The 21,517-nt window shown below is 44.9% G+C and overlaps 2 protein-coding genes across 9 annotated transcripts in view; one reads left to right on the top strand and one right to left on the bottom strand.

Moving 5' to 3' along the window:
• The window catches only part of LOC127048325 (uncharacterized), a 172,382-nt gene extending 160,748 nt beyond the window's left edge, over nt 1-11,634 (bottom strand). For both annotated transcript variants that reach the window (XM_050948061.1, XM_050948062.1), the window contains exon 1: nt 11,521-11,634. The gene's annotated coding sequence lies outside the window, so the exon portion shown is untranslated. The remainder of the gene's footprint in view (nt 1-11,520) is intronic.
• EXOC1 (exocyst complex component 1) overlaps nt 1-21,517 on the top strand; it is a 73,947-nt gene extending 52,430 nt beyond the window's left edge. For all 7 annotated transcript variants that reach the window (XM_050947486.1, XM_050947484.1, XM_050947480.1 and 4 more), the window contains 3 exons: nt 12,721-12,920; nt 14,042-14,236; nt 18,707-21,517. In XM_050947486.1, coding sequence (XP_050803443.1) covers nt 12,721-12,920; nt 14,042-14,236; nt 18,707-18,859 — 548 coding nt within the window. In that variant the 3' untranslated portion in view covers nt 18,860-21,517. The remainder of the gene's footprint in view (nt 1-12,720; nt 12,921-14,041; nt 14,237-18,706) is intronic.

Here is a 21,517-nt window from a genome sequence, read left to right as displayed (position 1 = left end):
CCCTGACCTCAGAACCACCATACACGGTCTTCTATAAGGACATGGTCCAGCTCTGGCCCCACTTGGCCTTGCTTCCCAAGGAGGTGTCTGCTTTCCACATGAGCCAAGATATCTTCCTTCTGGTGTTCTGCCCTAAGCCCCATGAGACTAGTGAAAGAGGCGCTGTGATGTTCCCCTCTGGTGTTATCTGGGCCGGTGATCTGCTAGGTCACTCCAATCCTTGACTCTGGGAGCCAGCCTTACCCTGCTCTGCTGTGAGAACTCCCACTCCTGTGCTGTTCGCACACAGCCTCTGGCATGTAAGCTGCTCCTTGGATTGTGCAACTGAATGACAGTAGCCAAAACCTCTAGTCCCAGACACAAGCCTAGGAACGTCCGTCTTGCAGTGTCCAGTTATGCCTGCTGGACGCTGCAAGTTTGAGTTCATCAGTTTAACAAAGAAATTGATATGTACTAGGCTTGTTATCCTAAGGAGAATCGCTGACACACTTCAAACCAAATGCACTGATTCAGGTAGAATAAACAGATTTATTAACTATAAAGAGAGATTTTAAGCGATTATAAGTCAAAACATAACAAGTCAGATTTGGTCAAATGAAATAAAAGCAAACACATTCTGAGCTGATCTTAACACTTTCAGTACCCTTACAAACTTAGATGTTTCTCACCACAGGCTGGCTGGTTGCTCTTCAGCCAGGCTCTCCCCTTTTGAACACCACTTCAGTTGCTTGGTGTGGGGTCTGTAGATTTAGGTGGAAGAGAGAGGGGAAAGAGCATGGCAAATGTCTCTCTTTTTACAATGTTCTTTCCTCCCTCTTGGCTTTGTCCCCACCCCCTTCAGAGTCAGATGAGCATTACCTCATCGCAGTTCCAAACTGACCAAAGGAAGGGGGGTGACTCCTTCGAAAGTCTAACAGATTCTTTTGTTGCTGCCTAGGCCAGCATCCTTTGTTCCTGTGAGACTGGGCTGGGTTTGTCCCATACCTGCCCTGATGAGGTGTGAACTGTCTCTCTGCTCTTGGAGAGTTTTTGCTTGGGCTTATTTTAAGCCACGAGGATACATTTTCAGCCTCATAACAACATACATGAAATTATAACCTATAACATTACTGTAACAATTACTATGACAACCATGCTCAGAGCATGATGGAGCCTTCCAAAGACACCCAACATGACAAACTTTGCATTGGATACCACACAATCATTTTATAAAGATGAACATGGGGGTGTAGGGTTTTCCGAGGTACCGAGCGTCAATGCGCCTTCACGCTTTGAATGTAAGAAGGGCTCTGGCTCTCTATCTAGATCAGACAAAACCTTTTTGTAAGTCGACTCAGCTTTTCATCTCTGCAGCTGATAGGATGAAGGGCCTCCAATGTCCACGCAGAGGATTTTTAACTGAATCATCTCATGCATTGAGACCAGCTACGAGTTGGTGGGAGTCACTCCTCCACTGATTGTCAGAGCCCACTCAGCCAGAACACAGGCATCTTTGGTGGCCTTCCTGGCACATTTCCTGATCCAGGACATCTGTCGAGCCATGACGGGGTCCTCAGTGCACATGTTCACAGCCCACCATGCCATCACTCAGCAGGCCAGGGATGACACTGGGTTTAGCAGAGCTGTGCTGCAATCTATACGTCTGTGAACTCCTACCCACCTCCAAGAGGTGCTGCTTGGGAGTCACCTAAGTTGAATGGACATGAGCAATCACTCTAAGAAGAAAAGATTAGTTACGGAAAAAGTAACTTTCTTCGAGATATGTTGTTCATGTCCATTCCACAACCCCTCCTCCTCCTTCCCCACTGTCAAAGTTTCCGGTAAGAAGGAACTGAGGGTGTTGGGGGGAACCGGTAGTGCCTCATATACTGCAGCATGTGCGCACCACTCTAGGGGGTGCCAGAGCCAGTCCCCTACAGATACTACTGAGGGAAAAACTTCCGGCACCGGTGCACGTGGTCAGCACACACACTTAAGTTAAATGGACATGAGCAACACATCTCAAAGAACACCAGTTACAGAAAAGGTGACTGTCTGTCTTTTTTTTTAAGAAGATATTTGAGAGAGAGGGAAGATACTTAGCAGAAAAGAGGGCACAGACTGCTCCAAACAATTTGGGAGTAGACTCAAAAAAAGCACAAAGCTACAAGTGGGAAAAAGACAAGAGATAGGAAGGACGACTCAGGATGATACTAAGACAAAAAGATAGCAGAGATATAGGCAGGGTCTTGATCATGAGGAGTTTGAAGTTAATGCAGTAAGGGATTTTGTTGGGAAATGGTCAAGACTGCTCAGTAAGATATCTGTAGCTGCCACACTTTGGATAGAATGGAAGAGAGGAAGACCAAAATTGGCAGCGACGTACTTTCCTAATGACTATTCACTGGTGTGTCCGAAATGAATTGATGGTCTGTCATAAACAGATAGCTAAGGGTTAATGTCTCTTTCACCTGAAGCACCTGACCAGAGGACCAATCAGGAAACCGGATTTTTTCAACTCTGGGTGGAGGGAAGTGTGTGTCTGAGTCTTTGTTTTCTGCCTGCCTGCTTTCTCTGAGCTTTGGAGAAGTAGTTTCTTTTTTCTAGTCTTCTGTTTCCAAGTGTAAGGACAAAGAGATCAGATAGTAAGTTATATGGTTTCTTTTCTTTGGTATTTGCATGAATATAAGTGCTGGAGTGCTTTAATTTGTATTCTTTTGGAATAAGGCTGTTTATTCAATATTCTTTTAAGCAATTGACCCTGTGTTGTATCATCTTAATACAGAGAGAACATTTGTACTTATTTTTCTTTCTTTTTATATAAAGCTTTCTTTTAAGACCTGTTGGAGTTTTTCTTTACTTCAGGGAAATTGAGTCTGTACTCACCAGGGAATTGGTGGGAGGAAGGAATCGGGGAGATCTGTGTGTTGGATTGCTAGCCTGATTTTTGCATTCCCTCTGGGGGGAATAGGAAAGTACTTTTTGTTTCCAGGATTGGGAACAGAGAGGGAGATTCACTCTGTTTGGGTTCACAGAGCTTGTGTCTGTGTATCTCTCCAGGAGCACCTGGAGGGGGGAAGGGAAAAAGGATTATTTCCCTTTGTTGGTGAGACTCAAGGGATTTGGGTCTTGGGGTCCCCAGGGAAGGTTTTTCAGGGGGACCAGAGTGCCCCAAAACACTCTAATTTTTTGGGTGGTGGCAGCAAGTACCAGGTCCAAGCTGGTAACTAAGCTTGGAGGTTTTCATGCTAACCCCCATATCTTGGACGCTAAGGTCCAAATCTGGGACTAAGGTTATGGCATGGTGTGCAGCTGGTGGGAGATAGACAGAATCCAGAAGCCAGTAGAAATATTATATTTTTCTTTTCTCTGCTAAGGGCTTTTTAGCAGAGAGAAGCAGTTGGTTTTAAAAGGGAACCAGAGAGAATTTTTTTTTTCTGCTCTCTCTCGCAGTTTGTGGCTTGCATGTTAAGGGTCTTTTGTCATGCAATAGCCCTCCCATTAGGAGGCAAGTACCAGCACTTATAGGCATGCAAATAAAGTGGTTTTTCTGGTTTCCCTTCATTGAACATTAGCTAGAGAGAGAAAGGGAAAAAAGCACTGTTGCTAGGCAGACTTCAGGAGGCAACAGAGAACCTGCAGTTCAGAAGATAAACACCGGAGGGCACCCCAACACAAGAAAACAGGAACCATGACTTCTAAGGCAAAAATTGAGGCCGAAGAACAAATCAAAGAAGCTGAACACAGGCGACAGATGGAGATGAAAGAAAAGGAAGAAAGCATGAAAGAGGCAGCCTACCAAAGAGAGCAGGCAGCCAAAGAGGCAGCACACAAAAGAAAACTAGAAGAAGAAGAGGTGGCCTACCGAAGGAAACAAGCAGAAGATGAGTTGGCCCACAGAAGGAAGCAAGAAGAAGAGGAGGCGGCCCACCGCCGAGACATGGAAAAACACCAAAAAGAAATGGAAAAACAACAAAAAGAGAATGAAGAGAAGGAAAAACAGAGAAAACATGAACTGGAGATGGCAAAAGCTAGGCTGCCTGTGCCAGCCAACCCTAACAACCCGGCGCCAAATATTGCTCCACAGCACAGGAAATTTCCCACCTACAAGGCAGGTGATGACACCGAGGCCTTCTTGGAAAACTTTGAAAGAGCCTGTCTTGGGTACAGCATCCCCGAAGACCAGTACATGGTAGAATTAAGGCCACACCTCAGTGGACCTTTAGCAGAGGTGGCAGCTGAAATGCCTAAGCAGCAAATGAATGACTATAAACTTTTTCAAACCAAGGCCAGATACAGGATGGGGATAACCCCAGATCATGCCCGTCGGCGCTTCAGAACCCAAAAGTGGAAACCAGAGGTGTCATTTCCCAAACACGCCTACTACATTGCAAAAAACTATGAGGCCTGGCTAACAGGAAACAACATTCAAACCTTGGAAGAACTGAACCTCCTCATACAAATGGAGCAGTTCTTGGATGGTGTTCCTGAAGACATCACACGGTACATACAAGATGGAAACCCCAAGAATATCGCTGAGGCGGGGGAGATTGGAGCCAAATGGATGGAACTGGCAGAAAGCAAGAAAGCTACTGTCAAGGGGAACGATTACCCCAGGGGGCACACAGACCATAAACCCTACAACCGAGGACAGCCAAAGACCCCACATACCACCCAAGTAAAGCCACAGATACCCTACCCTTCAACCTCACCAGTCTCCAGTAACTCACCTCGGCCCAGTGACCCATCAGATGGAAGATGCTTTAAGTGTAATGAACTGGGACATATCAAGGCCAAGTGTCCCAAGAACACCATGCGAGTGCAATTCATTACACCACCATCACACCAAAGATCCCCAGGCCCGGATGCCTCTCAAATACCCTTGGAGCGAAGGGAAAATTTGAGAGTGGGCGGAAAGAAGGTTACTGCGTGGAGAGACACGGGGGCACAAGTGTCAGCTATCCACCAATCCTTCGTTGACCCCAAATTCATCAACCCAAAGGCCAAAGTTACAATTTACCCCTTCATGTCACAAGCTGTAGACTTGCCTACAGCTCAACTGCCAGTCCAGTACAAAGGCTGGTCAGGAATGTGGACTTTTGCAGTCTATGACAATTATCCTATCCCCATGCTACTGGGGGAAGACTTGGCCAACCAGGTGAGGCGGGCCAAGAGAGTGGGAATGGTTACACGTAGCCAAACCAGGCAAGCTTCCAGACCCATTCCTGTTCCTGAGCCGTCCACAGAGGCCCCGTCTGTGTTACCAGAGACCCAGACAGAGGTAGTGGACCCGGATTCCATGCCTACCACTGAAACAGCCACAGCATCTCCAGTCCCAGGCCCGGAACTGGAACAGCAACCAGCACCAGCAAGTGCAACTACATCTTCAAACTCAACGCCAGAGGGCGCCAGCGAGCCAAAACGGGCAGAAGCAACAGACAGCCATACCCAAAAGGCTCAGCCAGAGCCTGAAATACCCTCAGGTGCACCAGCGGAGAGCGGTTCCCCAGCAACGGAAACAACCCCATCACCTACATCGCTTCCAGAGGGACCAAGCCCAAGTCCACAGTCTGAGGAAGAACTGGTGACCCCAGCCTCAAGGGAACAGTTCCAGACTGAGCAGGAAGCAGATGACAGCCTTCAGAAAGCTTGGGCGGCGGCACGGAGCACCCCACCGCCTCTCAGCTCTTCTAATCGATCCCGGTTTGTTATAGACCAAGGACTTTTATACAAGGAAATTCTTTCTGGTGGACACCGGGAAGAATGGCAGCCGCAAAAACAGTTGGTGGTTCCAACTAAGTACCGGGGGAAGCTCTTAAGCTTAGCCCATGATCATCCCAGTGGCCATGCTGGGGTGAACAGAACCAAGGACCGGTTGGGGAAGTCCTTCCACTGGGAGGGGATGGGCAAGGACGTTGCCAAGTATGTCCGGTCTTGTGAGGTATGCCAAAGAGTGGGTAAGCCTCAAGACCAGGTCAAGGCCCCTCTCCAGCCACTCCCCATAATTGAGGTCCCATTTCAGCGAGTAGCTGTGGATATTCTGGGCCCTTTCCCAAAAAAGACGCCCAGAGGAAAGCAGTACGTACTGACTTTAGTGGACTTTGCTACCCGATGGCCAGAAGCAGTAGCTCTAGGCAACACCAGGGCTAACACTGTGTGCCTGGCCTTAACAGACATCTTTGCCAGGGTAGGTTGGCCCTGCGACATCCTTACAGATTCAGGGTCTAATTTCCTGGCAGGGACCATGGAAAAACTGTGGGAAACTCATGGGGTGAATCACTTGGTTGCCACCCCATACCACCATCAAACCAATGGCCTGGTGGAAAGGTTCAATGGAACTTTGGGGGCCATGATACGAAAATTCATCAACGAATTCTCCAATAATTGGGACCTAGTGTTGCAGCAGTTGCTGTTTGCCTACAGGGCTGTACCACATCCCAGTTTAGGGTTTTCACCATTTGAACTTGTGTATGGTCACGAGGTTAAGGGGCCATTACAGTTGGTGAAGCAGCAATGGGAGGGGTTTACGCCTTCTCCAGGAACTAACATTCTGGACTTTGTAAGCAACCTACAAAGCACCCTCCGACACTCTTTAGCCCTTGCTAAAGAGAACCTAAAGGATGCTCAAGAAGAGCAAAAGGCCTGGTATGACAGACATGCCAGAGATCGGTCCTTCAAGGTAGGAGACCAGGTTATGGTCTTGAAGGCGCAACAGGCCCATAAGATGGAAGCATCATGGGAAGGGCCATTCACGGTCCAAGAGCGCCTGGGAGCTGTAAACTACCTCATAGCATTTCCCAATTCCTCACTAAAGCCTAAAGTGTACCATGTTAATTCTCTCAAGCCTTTCTATTCCAGAGACTTACAGGTTTGCCAGTTTACAGTCCAGGGAGAGGATGCTGAGTGGCCTGACGGTGTCTACTACGACGGGAAAAAAGACGGTGGCGTGGAAGAGGTGAACCTCTCAACCACTCTGGAACGTCTGCAGCGGCAGCAAATCAAGGAGCTGTGCACTAGCTTCGCCCCATTGTTCTCAGCCACCCCAGGACGGACTGAACGGGCATACCACTCCATTGATACAGGTAATGCTCACCCAATCAGAACCCCACCCTACCGAGTGTCTCCTCATGCCCAAGCTGCTATAGAACGGGAGATCCAGAACATGCTACAGATGGGTATAATCCGCCCATCTACCAGTGCATGGGCATCTCCAGTGGTTCTGGTACCCAAACCCGATGGGGAAATACGCTTTTGCGTGGACTACCGTAAGCTAAATGCTGTAACTCGTCCGGACAACTATCCAATGCCACGTACCGATGAGCTTATTGGAAAAGTTGGGACGTGCCCAGTTCATCTCTACAATAGACTTAACCAAGGGGTACTGGCAAGTACCGCTAGATGAACCTGCCAAGGAGAGGTCAGCATTCGTCACCCATGCGGGGGTGTATGAATTCAATGTCCTTCCTTTCGGCCTTCGAAATGCACCCGCCACCTTCCAGAGGCTGGTAGATGGTCTACTAGCTGGACTGGGAGAATTTGCAGTTGCCTACCTCGATGATGTGGCCATTTTTTCAGACTCCTGGGCCGAACACCTACTACACCTGGAAAAGGTCTTTGAGCGCATCAGGCAGGCAGGACTAACTGTTAAGGCCAAAAAGTGTCAAATAGGCCAAAACAGAGTGACTTACCTGGGGCACCAGGTGGGTCGAGGAACCATAAACCCCCTACAGGCCAAGGTGGATGCTATCCAAAAGTGGCCTGTCCCACGGTCCAAGAAGCAGGTCCAATCCTTCTTAGGCTTGGCCGGATACTACAGGCGATTTGTACCACACTACAGCCAAATCGCTGCCCCACTGACCGACCTGACCAAAAAGACCCAGCCAAATGCAGTTAAGTGGACTGATGAGTGTCAAAAGGCCTTTACTCAGCTTAAGGCGACGCTCATGTCTGACCCTGTGCTCAGGGCCCCGGACTTTGACAAGCCATTCCTAGTAACCACGGATGCATCTGAGCGTGGTATAGGAGCAGTGCTCATGCAGGAAGCAACAGATCACAACTTCCATCCTGTCGTGTTTCTCAGCAAGAAACTGTCTGAGAGGGAAAGTCACTGGTCAGTCAGTGAAAAGGAATGCTATGCCATTGTGTACGCCCTGGAAAAGCTACGCCCATATGTTTGGGGACGGCGGTTCCAACTACAAACTGACCATGCTGCACTAAAGTGGCTTCATACTGCCAAGGGGAACAACAAGAAACTTCTTCGTTGGAGTTTAGCTCTCCAAGATTTTGATTTTGAAATTCAACACATCACAGGAGCTTCTAACAAAGTAGCTGATGCACTCTCCCGTGAGAGTTTCCCACAATTCAGTAGTTAAAAAGTGTTCTTAAAATGTAGAAGTCTGTTAGTTATATACTTAGTAGTATATGTAAAGGCCTATGTGTTGTATTAATCTGTTTATTTTCAAGTTCTAGAAGGAAATCGCCGCCAGTGAGCTTCCCCACTGTCTGCAATTTGGGGGGCGTGTCATAAACAGATAGCTAAGGGTTAATGTCTCTTTCACCTGAAGCACCTGACCAGAGGACCAATCAGGAAACCGGATTTTTTCAACTCTGGGTGGAGGGAAGTGTGTGTCTGAGTCTTTGTTTTCTGCCTGCCTGCTTTCTCTGAGCTTTGGAGAAGTAGTTTCTTTTTTCTAGTCTTCTGTTTCCAAGTGTAAGGACAAAGAGATCAGATAGTAAGTTATATGGTTTCTTTTCTTTGGTATTTGCATGAATATAAGTGCTGGAGTGCTTTAATTTGTATTCTTTTGGAATAAGGCTGTTTATTCAATATTCTTTTAAGCAATTGACCCTGTGTTGTATCATCTTAATACAGAGAGAACATTTGTACTTATTTTTCTTTCTTTTTATATAAAGCTTTCTTTTAAGACCTGTTGGAGTTTTTCTTTACTTCAGGGAAATTGAGTCTGTACTCACCAGGGAATTGGTGGGAGGAAGGAATCGGGGAGATCTGTGTGTTGGATTGCTAGCCTGATTTTTGCATTCCCTCTGGGGGGAATAGGAAAGTACTTTTTGTTTCCAGGATTGGGAACAGAGAGGGAGATTCACTCTGTTTGGGTTCACAGAGCTTGTGTCTGTGTATCTCTCCAGGAGCACCTGGAGGGGGGAAGGGAAAAAGGATTATTTCCCTTTGTTGGTGAGACTCAAGGGATTTGGGTCTTGGGGTCCCCAGGGAAGGTTTTTCAGGGGGACCAGAGTGCCCCAAAACACTCTAATTTTTTGGGTGGTGGCAGCAAGTACCAGGTCCAAGCTGGTAACTAAGCTTGGAGGTTTTCATGCTAACCCCCATATCTTGGACGCTAAGGTCCAAATCTGGGACTAAGGTTCTCAGTTAATTTTCTAGAGCACAGGAATTTGTGCCACAAAAATTATATCACAAATGGCATCCTCGTTGTTTAAATGGAAAGGCTAATGGATAAATGGGCATAAAGACTTTACTACACTTTTACTTGGAGTGGTGATCTAGAACTAGGCTGAGGAGCAATGATGGGGCAGTATGTGGAAATATACATTAACATTGGCTTGTTCTGTGAACAAGTGAGTGCTTCCATCATCAAGATTATCAATCTGGCATCTTTATGTGCACTGTTTAAAAAGAGAGACTGGAAGAACAAGATAACTTTGGCAATAGACACTAATATCCTAAGTAAAAATTTGTTTCAGGGTATGTCTACACTATGGGATTATTCTGATTTTACATAAACCAGTTTTGTAAAACAGATGGTATAAAGTTGAGTGCACGCGGCCACACTAAGCACATTAATTCGGTGGTGTGCGTCCATGGTCCGAGGCTAGCATCGATTTCTGGAGCGTTGCACTGTGGGTAGCTATCCTGTAGCTATCCCATAGTTCCCGCAGTCTCCCCCGCCACTGGAATTCTGGGTTGAGACCCCAATGCGTGATGGTGCAAAAACAGTGTCGCGGGTGATTCTGGGTAAATGTCGTCACTCATTCCTTCCTCCATGAAAGCAACGGCAGACAATCATTTCGTGCCCTTTTTCCCTGGATTGCCCTGGCAGATGCCATAGTACGGCAACCATGGAGCCTGTTCAGCTTATTTTTTTACTGTCACCGTATGTCTACTGGATGTTGCTAACAGATGCGGTACTGCAGCGCTACACAAGCAGCATTCATTTGCCTTTGCAAGATAGCAGAGACGGTTATCACTTCTGTACCGTCTGCCATGCCATTGTAAATTAGCGATGAGATGACGGTTATCTGTCGTTCTGTACCGTCTGCTGCTGTCATGGGTGCCCCTGGCTGAGGTCGGCCAGGGGCGCAAAGACAAAAATGGGAGTGACTCCCCGAGTCAATCCCTCCTTTATGGTATCTAAAAAGAGTCAGTCCTGCCTAGAATATGGTACAAGTGTACTAGAGAACCAGTGTACCAGAGAGCACAGCCGCTCCATGTCAGATCCCGCAGAAATGATGAGCTACATGCCATTCTAGGGGGTGCTCCTGCAACAACCTAGCCGTTGCTCCCTCCTCCCCCAAACCTCCTGGTATACCGTTGCAGTGTCCCCCCATTTATGTGATGAAGTAATAAAGAATGCAGGAATAAGGAACACCAACTTGTTAGTGAGATAAAATGAGCTGGGGGGCAGTCTCCAGCTGCTATGATAGTCCAGGCAGGACATTAAACGGTGTGAGGGAGAGGAGCCCAGCATGCCGCTGCTATCATAGTCCAGGCAGTACAGAATCTTTTCTTTACACAGGAAAGGGAGGGGGCTGATGGAGCTCAGCCCCCAGTTGCTATGATGAAGACGGTTACCAGCCATTCTGTACCATCTACTGGGAATGACCGGGAGTCATTCCTATTTTTACCCAGGCGCCCCCGGCCGACCTCACCTGAGGCCAGCCAGGAGCACTCATGGGCTGATGATGACGACAGATAGCAGTCATATTGTACCATCTGCCACTGGGGAGGGAAGGGGAGAAGATACTGCTGTTCACTGCTGCAGCATTGCGTCTACCAGCAGCATGCAGTAGACATAGGGTGACCTTGAAAAAAGTCAAGAAACAATTTTTTCCCCTTTTCTTTCACAGAGGGCAGGGGGGTAAATTAACGAGCTATACCCTGAACCACCCCGAACAATGTGTTTGACCTTACAGGCACTAGGAACTCAGCCAAGAATGCAAATACTTTTCGGAGACTGCTGGGGACTGTGGGATAGCTGGAGTCCTCAGTACCCTCTCCCTCCCTCCATGAGCGTCCATTTGATTCTTTGGCTTTCCGTTACGCTTGTCACGCAGCACTGTGCTGTGGACTAATCATAGCCTGGAGATTTTTTTCAAATGCTTTGGCATTTCATCTTCTAGAACAGATTTGTCCCCCCATACAGCGGTCAGATCCAGTATCTCCTGTACGGTCCATGCTGGAGCTCTTTTTGGATTTGGGACTGCATCACCACCCGTGCTGATCAGAGCTCCACGCTGGGCAAACAGGAAATGAAATTCAAATTTCACGGGGCTTTTCCTGTCTACCTGGCCAGTGCCTCCAAGTTCAGATTGCTGTCCAGAGCGGTCACAATGGTGCACTGTGGGATACCGCCCGGAGGCCAATACTGTCGATTTATGGCCACACTAACCCTAATCTGATATGGTAATACTGATTTCAGTGCTACTCCTCTCATCAGGGAGGAGTACAGAAACCGGTTTAAAGAGCCCTTTTATATCGATATAAAGGGCCTCGTTGTGTGGACGGGTGCAGCATTAAATCGGGTTAACGCTGCTAAAATCGGTTTAAATGCGTAGTGTAGACCAGGCCTGAGAGTAGCAGCCGTGTTAGTCTGTATCTGCAAAAAGAACAGGAGTACTTGTGGCACCTTAGAGACTAACAAATTTATTTGAGCATAAGCTTTCGTGTGCTACAGCCCACTTGATCAGATGCAAGCCCACGAAAGCATATGCTCAAAAAAATTTTAGTCTCCAAGGTGCCACAAGTACTCCTGTTCTTTTCTAAGTAGAAATTGTTTGTGGTAAGAAAAGTTGGGATATGCAGAATAGAGCTCATATTACAATACAAAAATCTTCAATAACAGCAAAGGGAGCTTAGAATAAATACTTCTTTGTATAATTTTTTTCAAGTTTTGCTACAATGCAGAAATATCTTCAAAGGGAAATAATTTATGTTTGTAAACTTCCACAAAGTGTACAGATGGCTTGTTGCTAAACAAAAGGATCAGTCATCTAAATAAGTGCATCATATATCATTTTATAATATTTATAAATTACTCTCTATACTCTATATGTAAGGAGTCCTGTAGTCTTAGGACTAATGTGAAGTGCTGTTTTGAATATTCTCATGTACTCACTTGTTCAGCAATGGAAATCATTTTGGCAGACTTGCCAAGTAAAAAGTCATCAGTTTGAATCCTCATCTTTGCTTAAAAGAATGCAACTTACCAGGAATTCTGACTTTTGTTTGTTTTATCCCGCACGGTTCCCTAAGGAAGTAATCTTCCTAGAGAAATTTAGTTTGTGGATCTTTCTAAAATTAAAGGGCTCTAAAAATTTTTACAAATGACTGTTCTTGACATGAAAGCCAAAGACACTTTTCTGGAATTGTTCCTATAGTTAGTTCTTTTGCATTCATCTTACAAAGCTCTTTTTTCCCCATAATTTAGACATTTTAATTTACCTTAAGATATTTGTGTTGAATCTTCTTACTGTTTTGATTTTTAGTGGAGAAAGTAGCAAATGAAAGCCAGAAAACACCCAGGGATGTGGTCATGATGGAGAACTTCCACCGTATTTTTGCAACTCTCTCTCGTTTGAAAATCTCGTGTCTTGAGGCCGAAAAAAAAGAAGCTAAACAGAAATACACTGATCATCTCCAGTCTTATGTCATCTACTCCTTGGGACAGCCTCTTGAGAAATTAAATGTAAGCATCTTTTGGTCTAATTGTATTTCTGATGCAAAATACAGTTGTCTTTCTCCAAAAACTAGTTTGAACGTTTTGAGTTTCCTGCTCCAGGCATGTGAGGATGTGCCATTTCTTGTTCTGTTAACTTCCAACCAGGGTGACTTCCAAAGCGCTCTCATGTCCCCCCAGGACAATGATTTAACACCTCCATGACTGCTAATATATTGCAGAATTTTTACCCAAATGTTCATGTGAGGACAGGTATTCTTTTCCAACACTAACTTTCATCACTAATTAGGAGCTTGGGGATGCTGTTGCCCACCACAGATGGTAAAAGCATTATTACCTAGTTTCTAAACTACTTTTTTTAAAAAAATACTTATTTAATTTAATACTCATTTAATTCCTAATACTCATTTAATTGCCAAAACCAGATCCATATAAATGGCAGCACATTTTGCTTTAAGCTGAGCTATTCAGTTGGATACCATAGTGAGATTTGTAAGATATCAGCTGTGCATATCAAATGTATTTGATACTGTTAATTATGTTTTACTGTAATTAGGATTGTAGTTTTTTGTTTTTAGAAAATTATGAATTTTTATGGTTGAGAAATTAGTCATAATGAAATGTCTTTAGATTTTTTATATATCTATATATAAAGTGCTTGTCACCTAACGTGAGTTAAACTATGAAGTTCCTTACATACATTTTTGAAGGCCCACTCCTCTCTGGAATGCATATTTTAGGATCTCATGTTTGTGTGCATCACTACTACTTTTTATTTTTTCTTCTTCAGACATACACGGCTCTTCTGCTATCTCTCTTCAGGCTATGATCTTGTTAGTTTTAGGCTGGATCAGCACCTGACAGAAGACTTCAAGGGAAACCTCAAGTGCTGCAAGAAGTGGTTCCTCTGAGTTAATACTTAACCAGTACTCTAGTGCAGTGGTGGTGGCGGTCACTGCTCTGTTTAGTGGGGTGGAACCAGATCCTTAGCTGATGTAAATCAGTATTGTTTCACTGAAGTCAGGTTTTTTTGTCTTGTGGAAACAAGATGTGCCATCAGATCAGTATTCCCACACTTACATGCACTACCCTACATTTATGATTATATTAATACTATAATTGTATTTTAGCATTTCTTTGAGGGTGTTGAAGCTCGTGTGGCACAAGGCATAAGAGAAGAGGAAGTAAGTTACCAACTGGCTTTCAATAAACAAGAGCTTCGGAAAGTTATAAAGGAATATCCTGGTAAAGAAGTGAAGAAGGGATTGGATAATCTCTATAAGAAGGTGGACAAACATCTTTGTGAAGAAGAAAACTTACTTCAGGTAAAACTATCAGATTTGTATAAAGAATAATCTGACATCTCAGATTGTTTTAATGCCTGTACAAACATTCTACCACTTTGTAGAATAGCCTTTAGTCTGCTTCTCTAAAATGAAACTTCATAGGAATGAGAGAGAATTCGCATCTTGACTGCATCAAAAGAATGCTGTATAAACTACAGCTCTGGATTCTGGAAAGCATATCATCAGTAAATTAGTAACTTGCCATAACTTTTTCTTTTGAGGTAGTGTTTCTGCATATTCCCATTTGGGAGATGCGCCTTGAGCTTCAGGACTCTTCTGAAAATCAGTGGTGGTTTTTTTTTTTTGTTTTTTTTTCTGGGAGCCCTGCGTGAGTCCCTCAAATGCAGTGTTTTGAGGGTTGAGTTTTCTTAAGGGGGTATTCACCCCCAGTTGCCTCTACTCCTTTTGATAAACTGAATCAACTGCTAACAGGAGTTAGGAAGAAACTTCCCTTAGAGTATTCCGTAATTGTCCATTATTGGGTTTCTTGCAAGCTTGAAACAACTAGTGCAGGCCAGTGTGGGAGATAATACATCAGGCTAGATGGACCACTTGTCTGATCTGGAAATTCATCTATTTCTATACATACGTTTTGGCACAGAATAATGCTTTCAGTTCATTCTCTTCCAGTGCTATGAGTGGGATTTTAAAAAGTGGTCAGTGGTGGCCTAATTCTGTTCCCATTAGAGGGAACAGAATTAGGCCACTGCACTGAGGATTTTATAAAATCTCACCCTCTTTGCTCAGTTAGGCCTGGTCTACACTGGGGGGGGGGAATCGATCTAAGATACGTCGACTTCAGCTACGATATTCTCATAGCTGAAGTTGCATATCTTAGATTGACTTAGAATTACTTACTTCACATTCTCATGGCGCGGGATCGACGGCCGCAGCTCCCTTGTCGACTTTGCTTCCGCCTCTCACCAAGCTGGAGTTCAGCAGTCGACAGGAGAGTGATTGGGGATTGATTTATCGCATCTACACTACACGCGATAAATCAATCCCCGATAGATCGATCGCTACCTGCTGATCTGGCGGGTAGTGTAGACATACCCTTAATTACGTGAGATTTGTATTTAAACCCTTTTATAATATTTTTTTAAAAAAAAACAACCCAAAAACCTCTCTTGTAATTTTGACTTGGTCACTCACTCACTCATGCCCGTCACACCAATCGGGGTATGGGCCGCCAACAACTGATTGCCAGAGTCCTCTATCCTGGGCCATTCGTTCTAACTGGTTCCAGGTGTAGCCCATTTTTTTGCTATCAGCCTGAAGGTCACCTCGCCAGGTGTTTCTTGGACGGCCTCTTTTCCACTTGCCTTGAGGGTTCCACCGCAGTGCCTGTCTGGTGATGTTAGTTGGCTGCTTGAGTAGTGTATGTCCTATCCAACCCCACCTTCTCCTTCTGATTTCTTCCTCTGCTTGGAGTTGACAGGCCCTCTCCAAGAGGTGGATGTTACTGATGGTGTCTGCCCAGCGGATCTGGAGAATCCTTCTGAGGCAGCTATTTATGAAGGTCTGGATCTTCCTGATGGTTGTTTTGGTTATCCTCCAGGTTTCAGCTCCATACAATAGGACTGATTTCACATTGGAGTTGAACAGTCGAATTTTTATTGCCTAAGACCGCTCTCTAGAGCTCCAGATGTTCTTGAGCTGTAAGAAGGCTGCTCTTGCCTTACCAATCCTTACTTTGATGTCTGCGTCTGTGCCACCCTGCTGGTCGATGATGCTACCTAGGCAGGTGAAGGACTGCACTTCTTCCAGGGTGCTTCCATTCAGTGTGACTGGGTCATTGCTAGTGGAGTTAATCCTAAGGATCTTGGTCTTATCCTTGTGAATGTTGAGGCCAACCAGTGATGACCTGGCTGCCACTATGTTGGCCTTCTCTTGCATCTGCTGTTTACTGTGCGAAAGGAGTGCAAGGTCGTCAGCAAAGTCCAGGTCATCAAGCTGGGTCCACAACGTCCACTGGATTCCGTTCCTACGCTCGTAGGTGGACGTCTTCATAATCCAACTGATGACGAGAAGAAAGAAGTGGTGACAACAAGCATCCTTCCCTGACTCCAGTTTGCACTTGGAAGCTGTTAGTAAGCTGCCCTCCATGAATCACTCTACAGTGTATGCAGTCATATGAGTTCTTGATCAGGTTGACCACCTTTGCTGGGATGCCGTAGTGCCGAAGGAGCTTCCAAAGGGTCTCTCGATCCACGCTATCGAACGCTTTCTCATAGTCAACAAAATTGATGTACAATGAGGAGTTCCACTCTATAGGCTGCTCGACTATGATGCGAAGCGTTGCTATCCAGTCTGTGCATGATCTGTTCTGCCGGAAACCTGCCTGTTCATCTTGTAGCTGTGGATCGACGACATCCTTCATTCTCTCTAAGAGGACTCGGTTGAAGACCTTCCCTGGCACCGACAGGAGTGTGATTCCTCTATAATTGGCACAGTTGCTAAGGTCTCCTTTCTTGGGGTTTTTGATGAGATATCCCTCTTTCCAGTCTACCGGAATCACTACTTCTTCCCGTATCTTCTCAAAGAGGGGGTACAGCATTTCCACTGAAGCATCCATGTCTGCTTTCAGGGCCTCTGCTGGGATGTCATCAGGTCCAGCCGCCTTCCTATTCTTCATCATGGTGATGGCTTTTCTGATCTCGTCTCTGGTTGGTTTATCGCAATTAATTGGGAGATTCTCGTTAGCTGAGTTGATATCTGGTGGATTTGTTGGTGCTGGTCTGTTCAGGAGTTCCTCAAAGTGCTCCGTCCATCTGTTCATCTGTTGTTCTATTCCTGTTATAGACTTTCCCTGCTTATCTTTAACGGGACGTTCTGGCTTGCTGAACTTTCCAGACAGTCGCTTGGTAGTATCATACAGCTGTTTCATATTACTGCTGTATGCTGCCTGCTCCGCTTCTGCTGCCAGTTCATCCACATACTCTCTCTTGTCCTTCCTGATATTTCTCTTCACTGCTCTGTGGGCTTCAGCATACTCTTTTTGAGCTTTGGCCTTTGCTGCTCTAGTCCTGCTGTTGTTGACTGCTGCCGCCTTCTTTCTGTCTTCTATCTTGATCAAGGTCTCTGCTGTGATCCACTCTTTCTGCTGATGTTTCTTAATTCCAAGCACTTCCTGGTATACTGACCTAAGTGTGTCTCTCACTTTCTGCCATCTGTTTAGTACACTGTCTTCCTCTTCCTCAGACTGATCCTGTAATACTGAAAACTTATTCTTCAGCCTCAGTCCAAAATCTTCCTTGGTCTTATGGTCCTTCAGAAGGCTGACATTGTACTTCACTCTTCTGTCTGACGTGTCTGTCCAGTTCTTTTTCAGCTTCAGCTTCAGTCTGGCCACCACTAAGTGATGGTCGAACGCCGCGTCTGCTCCTCTTCTAACTCTAACGTCCTGCAAGGATCTTCTAAACCTCTTGCTAATGCAAGCATGATCGATCTGATTTTCTGCCGTACTCTTGTGGATCCGCTTGTGAGGAAAGATGCTACCTCCTATGACAAGGTTGTTAAGTGCACACAAATCCACAAATCTCTCTCCATTCTCACTCATCTCTCCCAGAGCGTGGGTCCCCATGACTTGTTCGTATCCTATGTTGTCAGGTCCAATTTTGGCCTTAAAGTCTCCCATAAGGATGATGTCTTTGTCTGGGAGAATCTCTAATATTTTCTGGAGTCTGTTGTAAAAATAATCTTTGTCCTCCTCTTCGCTGTCATTAATTGGAGCATAGCACTGAACAACATTCATCTTAATCCTCTTCTTTTTAGTTCTGAAGGATGCTGTGATGATCCTGGGACCATGTGCCTCCCAACCAATCAGTGCTCTCTGGGCTTGCTTGGACAACATGAAGCCTACTCCCTGCATGTGGGGTGCGTCGCTCTCTTCATGTCCTAAATACAGCAACAACTCTCCTGTCAACAGTTGTCTCTGCCCTGCTTGCGTCCATCTTGTCTCGTTAATGCCTAATAGGGTCAAGTTGTTGCTCCTCATCTCTGCTGCAACCTGCGCCATCTTTCCTGACCCGTACATGGTCCTCACGTTCCATGTGCCTATGGTAATCCTCCTGGTTGCAAGAAGGGTAATCGGCTTAGTGGCTTCCTCACGGCTTTTACCATCCAGTGTCATGCATCTTCGAATTGAAGACCCTTCTTTTTCCAGGGTAAAAGTCTCTGTTGTCTCTATTGTTGGCGTTTCTGTAGCAGGTTGATTTTTTTTTTTACAGGGTGGAGTTGCTAGCCCCACACCCAACCCTCCTCCTTTATCCTGACTTGGGACAGGCAGGTGGCCCCAAAGGACCTCTCTGGTGGAGTTTCTGACTTGGCAGAAGTTGTATAAATGTTTGTAGAAGGTGACTTACAGAAATTCTGTGTAACAAAAATCTTGTTTTTACTGAATTTTGTCTTGATAAAATGTCACTTTAGTTTGTATTCCTTCTTTGGCAGGTTGTATGGCATTCTATGCAAGATGAGTTTATACGCCAATACAAACACTTCGAAGGCTTGATAGCTCGTTGCTATCCAGGATCAGGTGTTACCATGGAATTCACTATCCAGGACATCTTAGACTACTGCTCCAGTATTGCACAGTCTCACTAAATTTCTACAAGGGGAAAATGCTTGAAAAATATCCAGTAGTATTGAATGTTACTTGCTTTAAGAAAGTGAAATAAGAAGCATATGTATTCTTAAATGTTCTATAAATGTCTAGTCATATTTCCATCTTGGATATATTTCAATGCAGAATGAAAAGCCTAAATAGCAGTGTTGCTTTCCTGCTTGGTTGAAGCACTGTTTTAAAGCATTAAATTCATGAAACACTTAATATTTAATTTTTCTCTCACTGGTGCCCAGGTTTTTTAAAATCTGTAACTCCTTTCTTGCTAACAGCAATTACCTTTGTATATTCTTAGCACCTGGAAAGGACACTACGGTCATCCAACTTCACACAAGTACTTTGCATCCTGGTAATTATGTAACCACTAAAAAGACTGTATAGAATTGGTTTTTTTCTGCCTGAAGCTGTAATATATGGATGTGGAGTTCAGTCCATGAAAGTACGAACTAAATTCATGTTTTGAGAATTAATGTGACTATATGTGGCTGTAACTCTTCTGATCGTAAGTAAAAATAATCTTTCAAACATAGTGTCTCATTAACTTTTTATTCCAGAGTATTCATTAATTCTTTAGCTGTTCACCACAAAAGCATCAGCCATCTCTTAAGTCCAAAATGAGGTACCCAAGATAAGGCAGAAAACGACATAATTTTCCATACATTTACTTTTTTATTATTTACTAGAGCATGACTGAACTTCAGTCATACACAGGGCTGGCTCTACAATTTTTGCCGCCCAAAGCAGCGCGCCGAATTGCCGCCGCAGGCGGTGGGGGCAGTCCATGTGCCCTTAGGGCGGCAGACGCATTTCCGTGGCGGCGGCAATTCGGCGGCAGCTTCTATGTGTAGCTGAAGCCGCCCTGGACAGCTAAATGTAGAAGCTGCTGCCGAATTTCCCTTACCACGGAAACGCGCCTGCCACCCTAAGGGCGCATGGATTGCCCCTGCCGCCCGGGGCAGCAATTCGGCGTGCTGCTTGGGGGCGAAACAACAGGGACTACCACCCGTTGCAGAATGCCGCCCCAAGCACCAGCTTGGAATGCTGGTGCCTGGAGCCGGCCCTGGTCATACATTAAGCAGAAGGTCTGCACTACTACCATAATGACAGCTAAAACTTTTTTTTTAAATGCATGAATTCCAAAATCTTAAGGGTCAATACTTTCAAAACTACAAGGCTCTCAAGTTCATATTTAGGTACCCAAATGGGAGCTTCTGGGTGGCAGTCACTTTGAAAATAAGGTCATTTGTTTAGGTCCCCAAGTATGGACTTGAAAGCCTAACAATTAGGCACTTATTTCTGAATATTCTTACATTGTTTACACTGTAATACTACCTTGTCCATATTGCATAACTGTGTATTTAATGGTATGTATTAAATACAAACAATAAATCTTCAATAACCTATTCAAAGAAACCATCTGAACAGATCTCCACTTTTGAATTCATGTACTTGCATGCCAACATGGCAGGAACTTCTATTGAAATTTCTGAGCCATTGGTTTCACTAAGAAATTTTTTGTGTTAAAAAGTTTCTAATGCACTAATAATTGGCTTTCTGATCACGGTCAGTAAATAAGCTTGCTCAGGATTCTTGATCAAAGATAAATTACACAAGTTTAATATTGCATTTTTAGGATTTTTTGCATTTAATCTGTTTTAAGAAAGGGAAAATCCCATGCTACTATTCAGCTTGCACACTTTACAAGCTGTATAGAATATATGACTGAAGCTTGTATATTTTTTCTGCAGGGTGAATGAGCCTGTACAACAAAGGTGTGCTGTAAACTCTTTAAATCCAGAGCCAAGCAGCAATTTGAATGTATAAGCTCCATCACACTTGGCTCCAAAGTTGGTAAATCTCTTGAGTTTATCATCTATTTCATAAAATGTGTAAATTCTTGTAACCAAATACCTGCCCAGATAACTATATGGTGCAAGGTGGTTTTTCGTACATGATTATATTCTATTAGGAATGTTGCTGCAATTCAAAATGGAGATTAGAATTTTAAGATGGTGCATATGTTAGGGAGGGTTTGAACTCCATCTTGGTGCCCTTCTTCATGGCATTTTTCCACCAAAACTCTTGTTTCCAGGCAGAACTTGAGGGACTGAGAACTGGCTAGAACTGGTGTGCGCCTGTCAGAGTATGCCTGTGAGTGTGCCTCAGAAAGGCACACCACAGAGAGCATATAAGGAACTGTCAGCGATGACACAGGGGCTGTCCACCATCGAGGCAGCCACGTCCAGGTTTTTTGCACGGCATCGGATCAAGACTTTGGCTACTAACATCTGTCAAGGACTCTGATACTTACCTGATTCCTGTAATCCCCCAAAGGATCCAGTGAAGACTTGCCGTCAGCTCAAATCTGTTGATCTCCTGCTTCGGCAGTAAGACAGCCAGATCCTCTGATGTTCCAGAGATCCTAAGACGGACCATCCATTGCCAGTGTCCTCCATCTGCAGTTAGAAGAGACAGTAATTATTTTTAGGCATTTTTTAGTTTAGCCAAGGGAGAGTTTAAGGGTCTGGGCTTTATGCCCCCTTAGGAATCTGCTTATATTGTATTTGTAGTGTTCCCCATAGTGAATCTTCCCCCAGTTGTATCTATCCCTTAATAAATCTTCTTTCTGTTTAAGGTTA

This window comes from Gopherus flavomarginatus, chromosome 3 (genome assembly GCF_025201925.1).
Source record: "Gopherus flavomarginatus isolate rGopFla2 chromosome 3, rGopFla2.mat.asm, whole genome shotgun sequence".
NCBI classification, from domain to species: Eukaryota; Metazoa; Chordata; order Testudines; family Testudinidae; genus Gopherus; species Gopherus flavomarginatus.
This window is presented reverse-complemented; position numbering and strand designations above follow the sequence as displayed.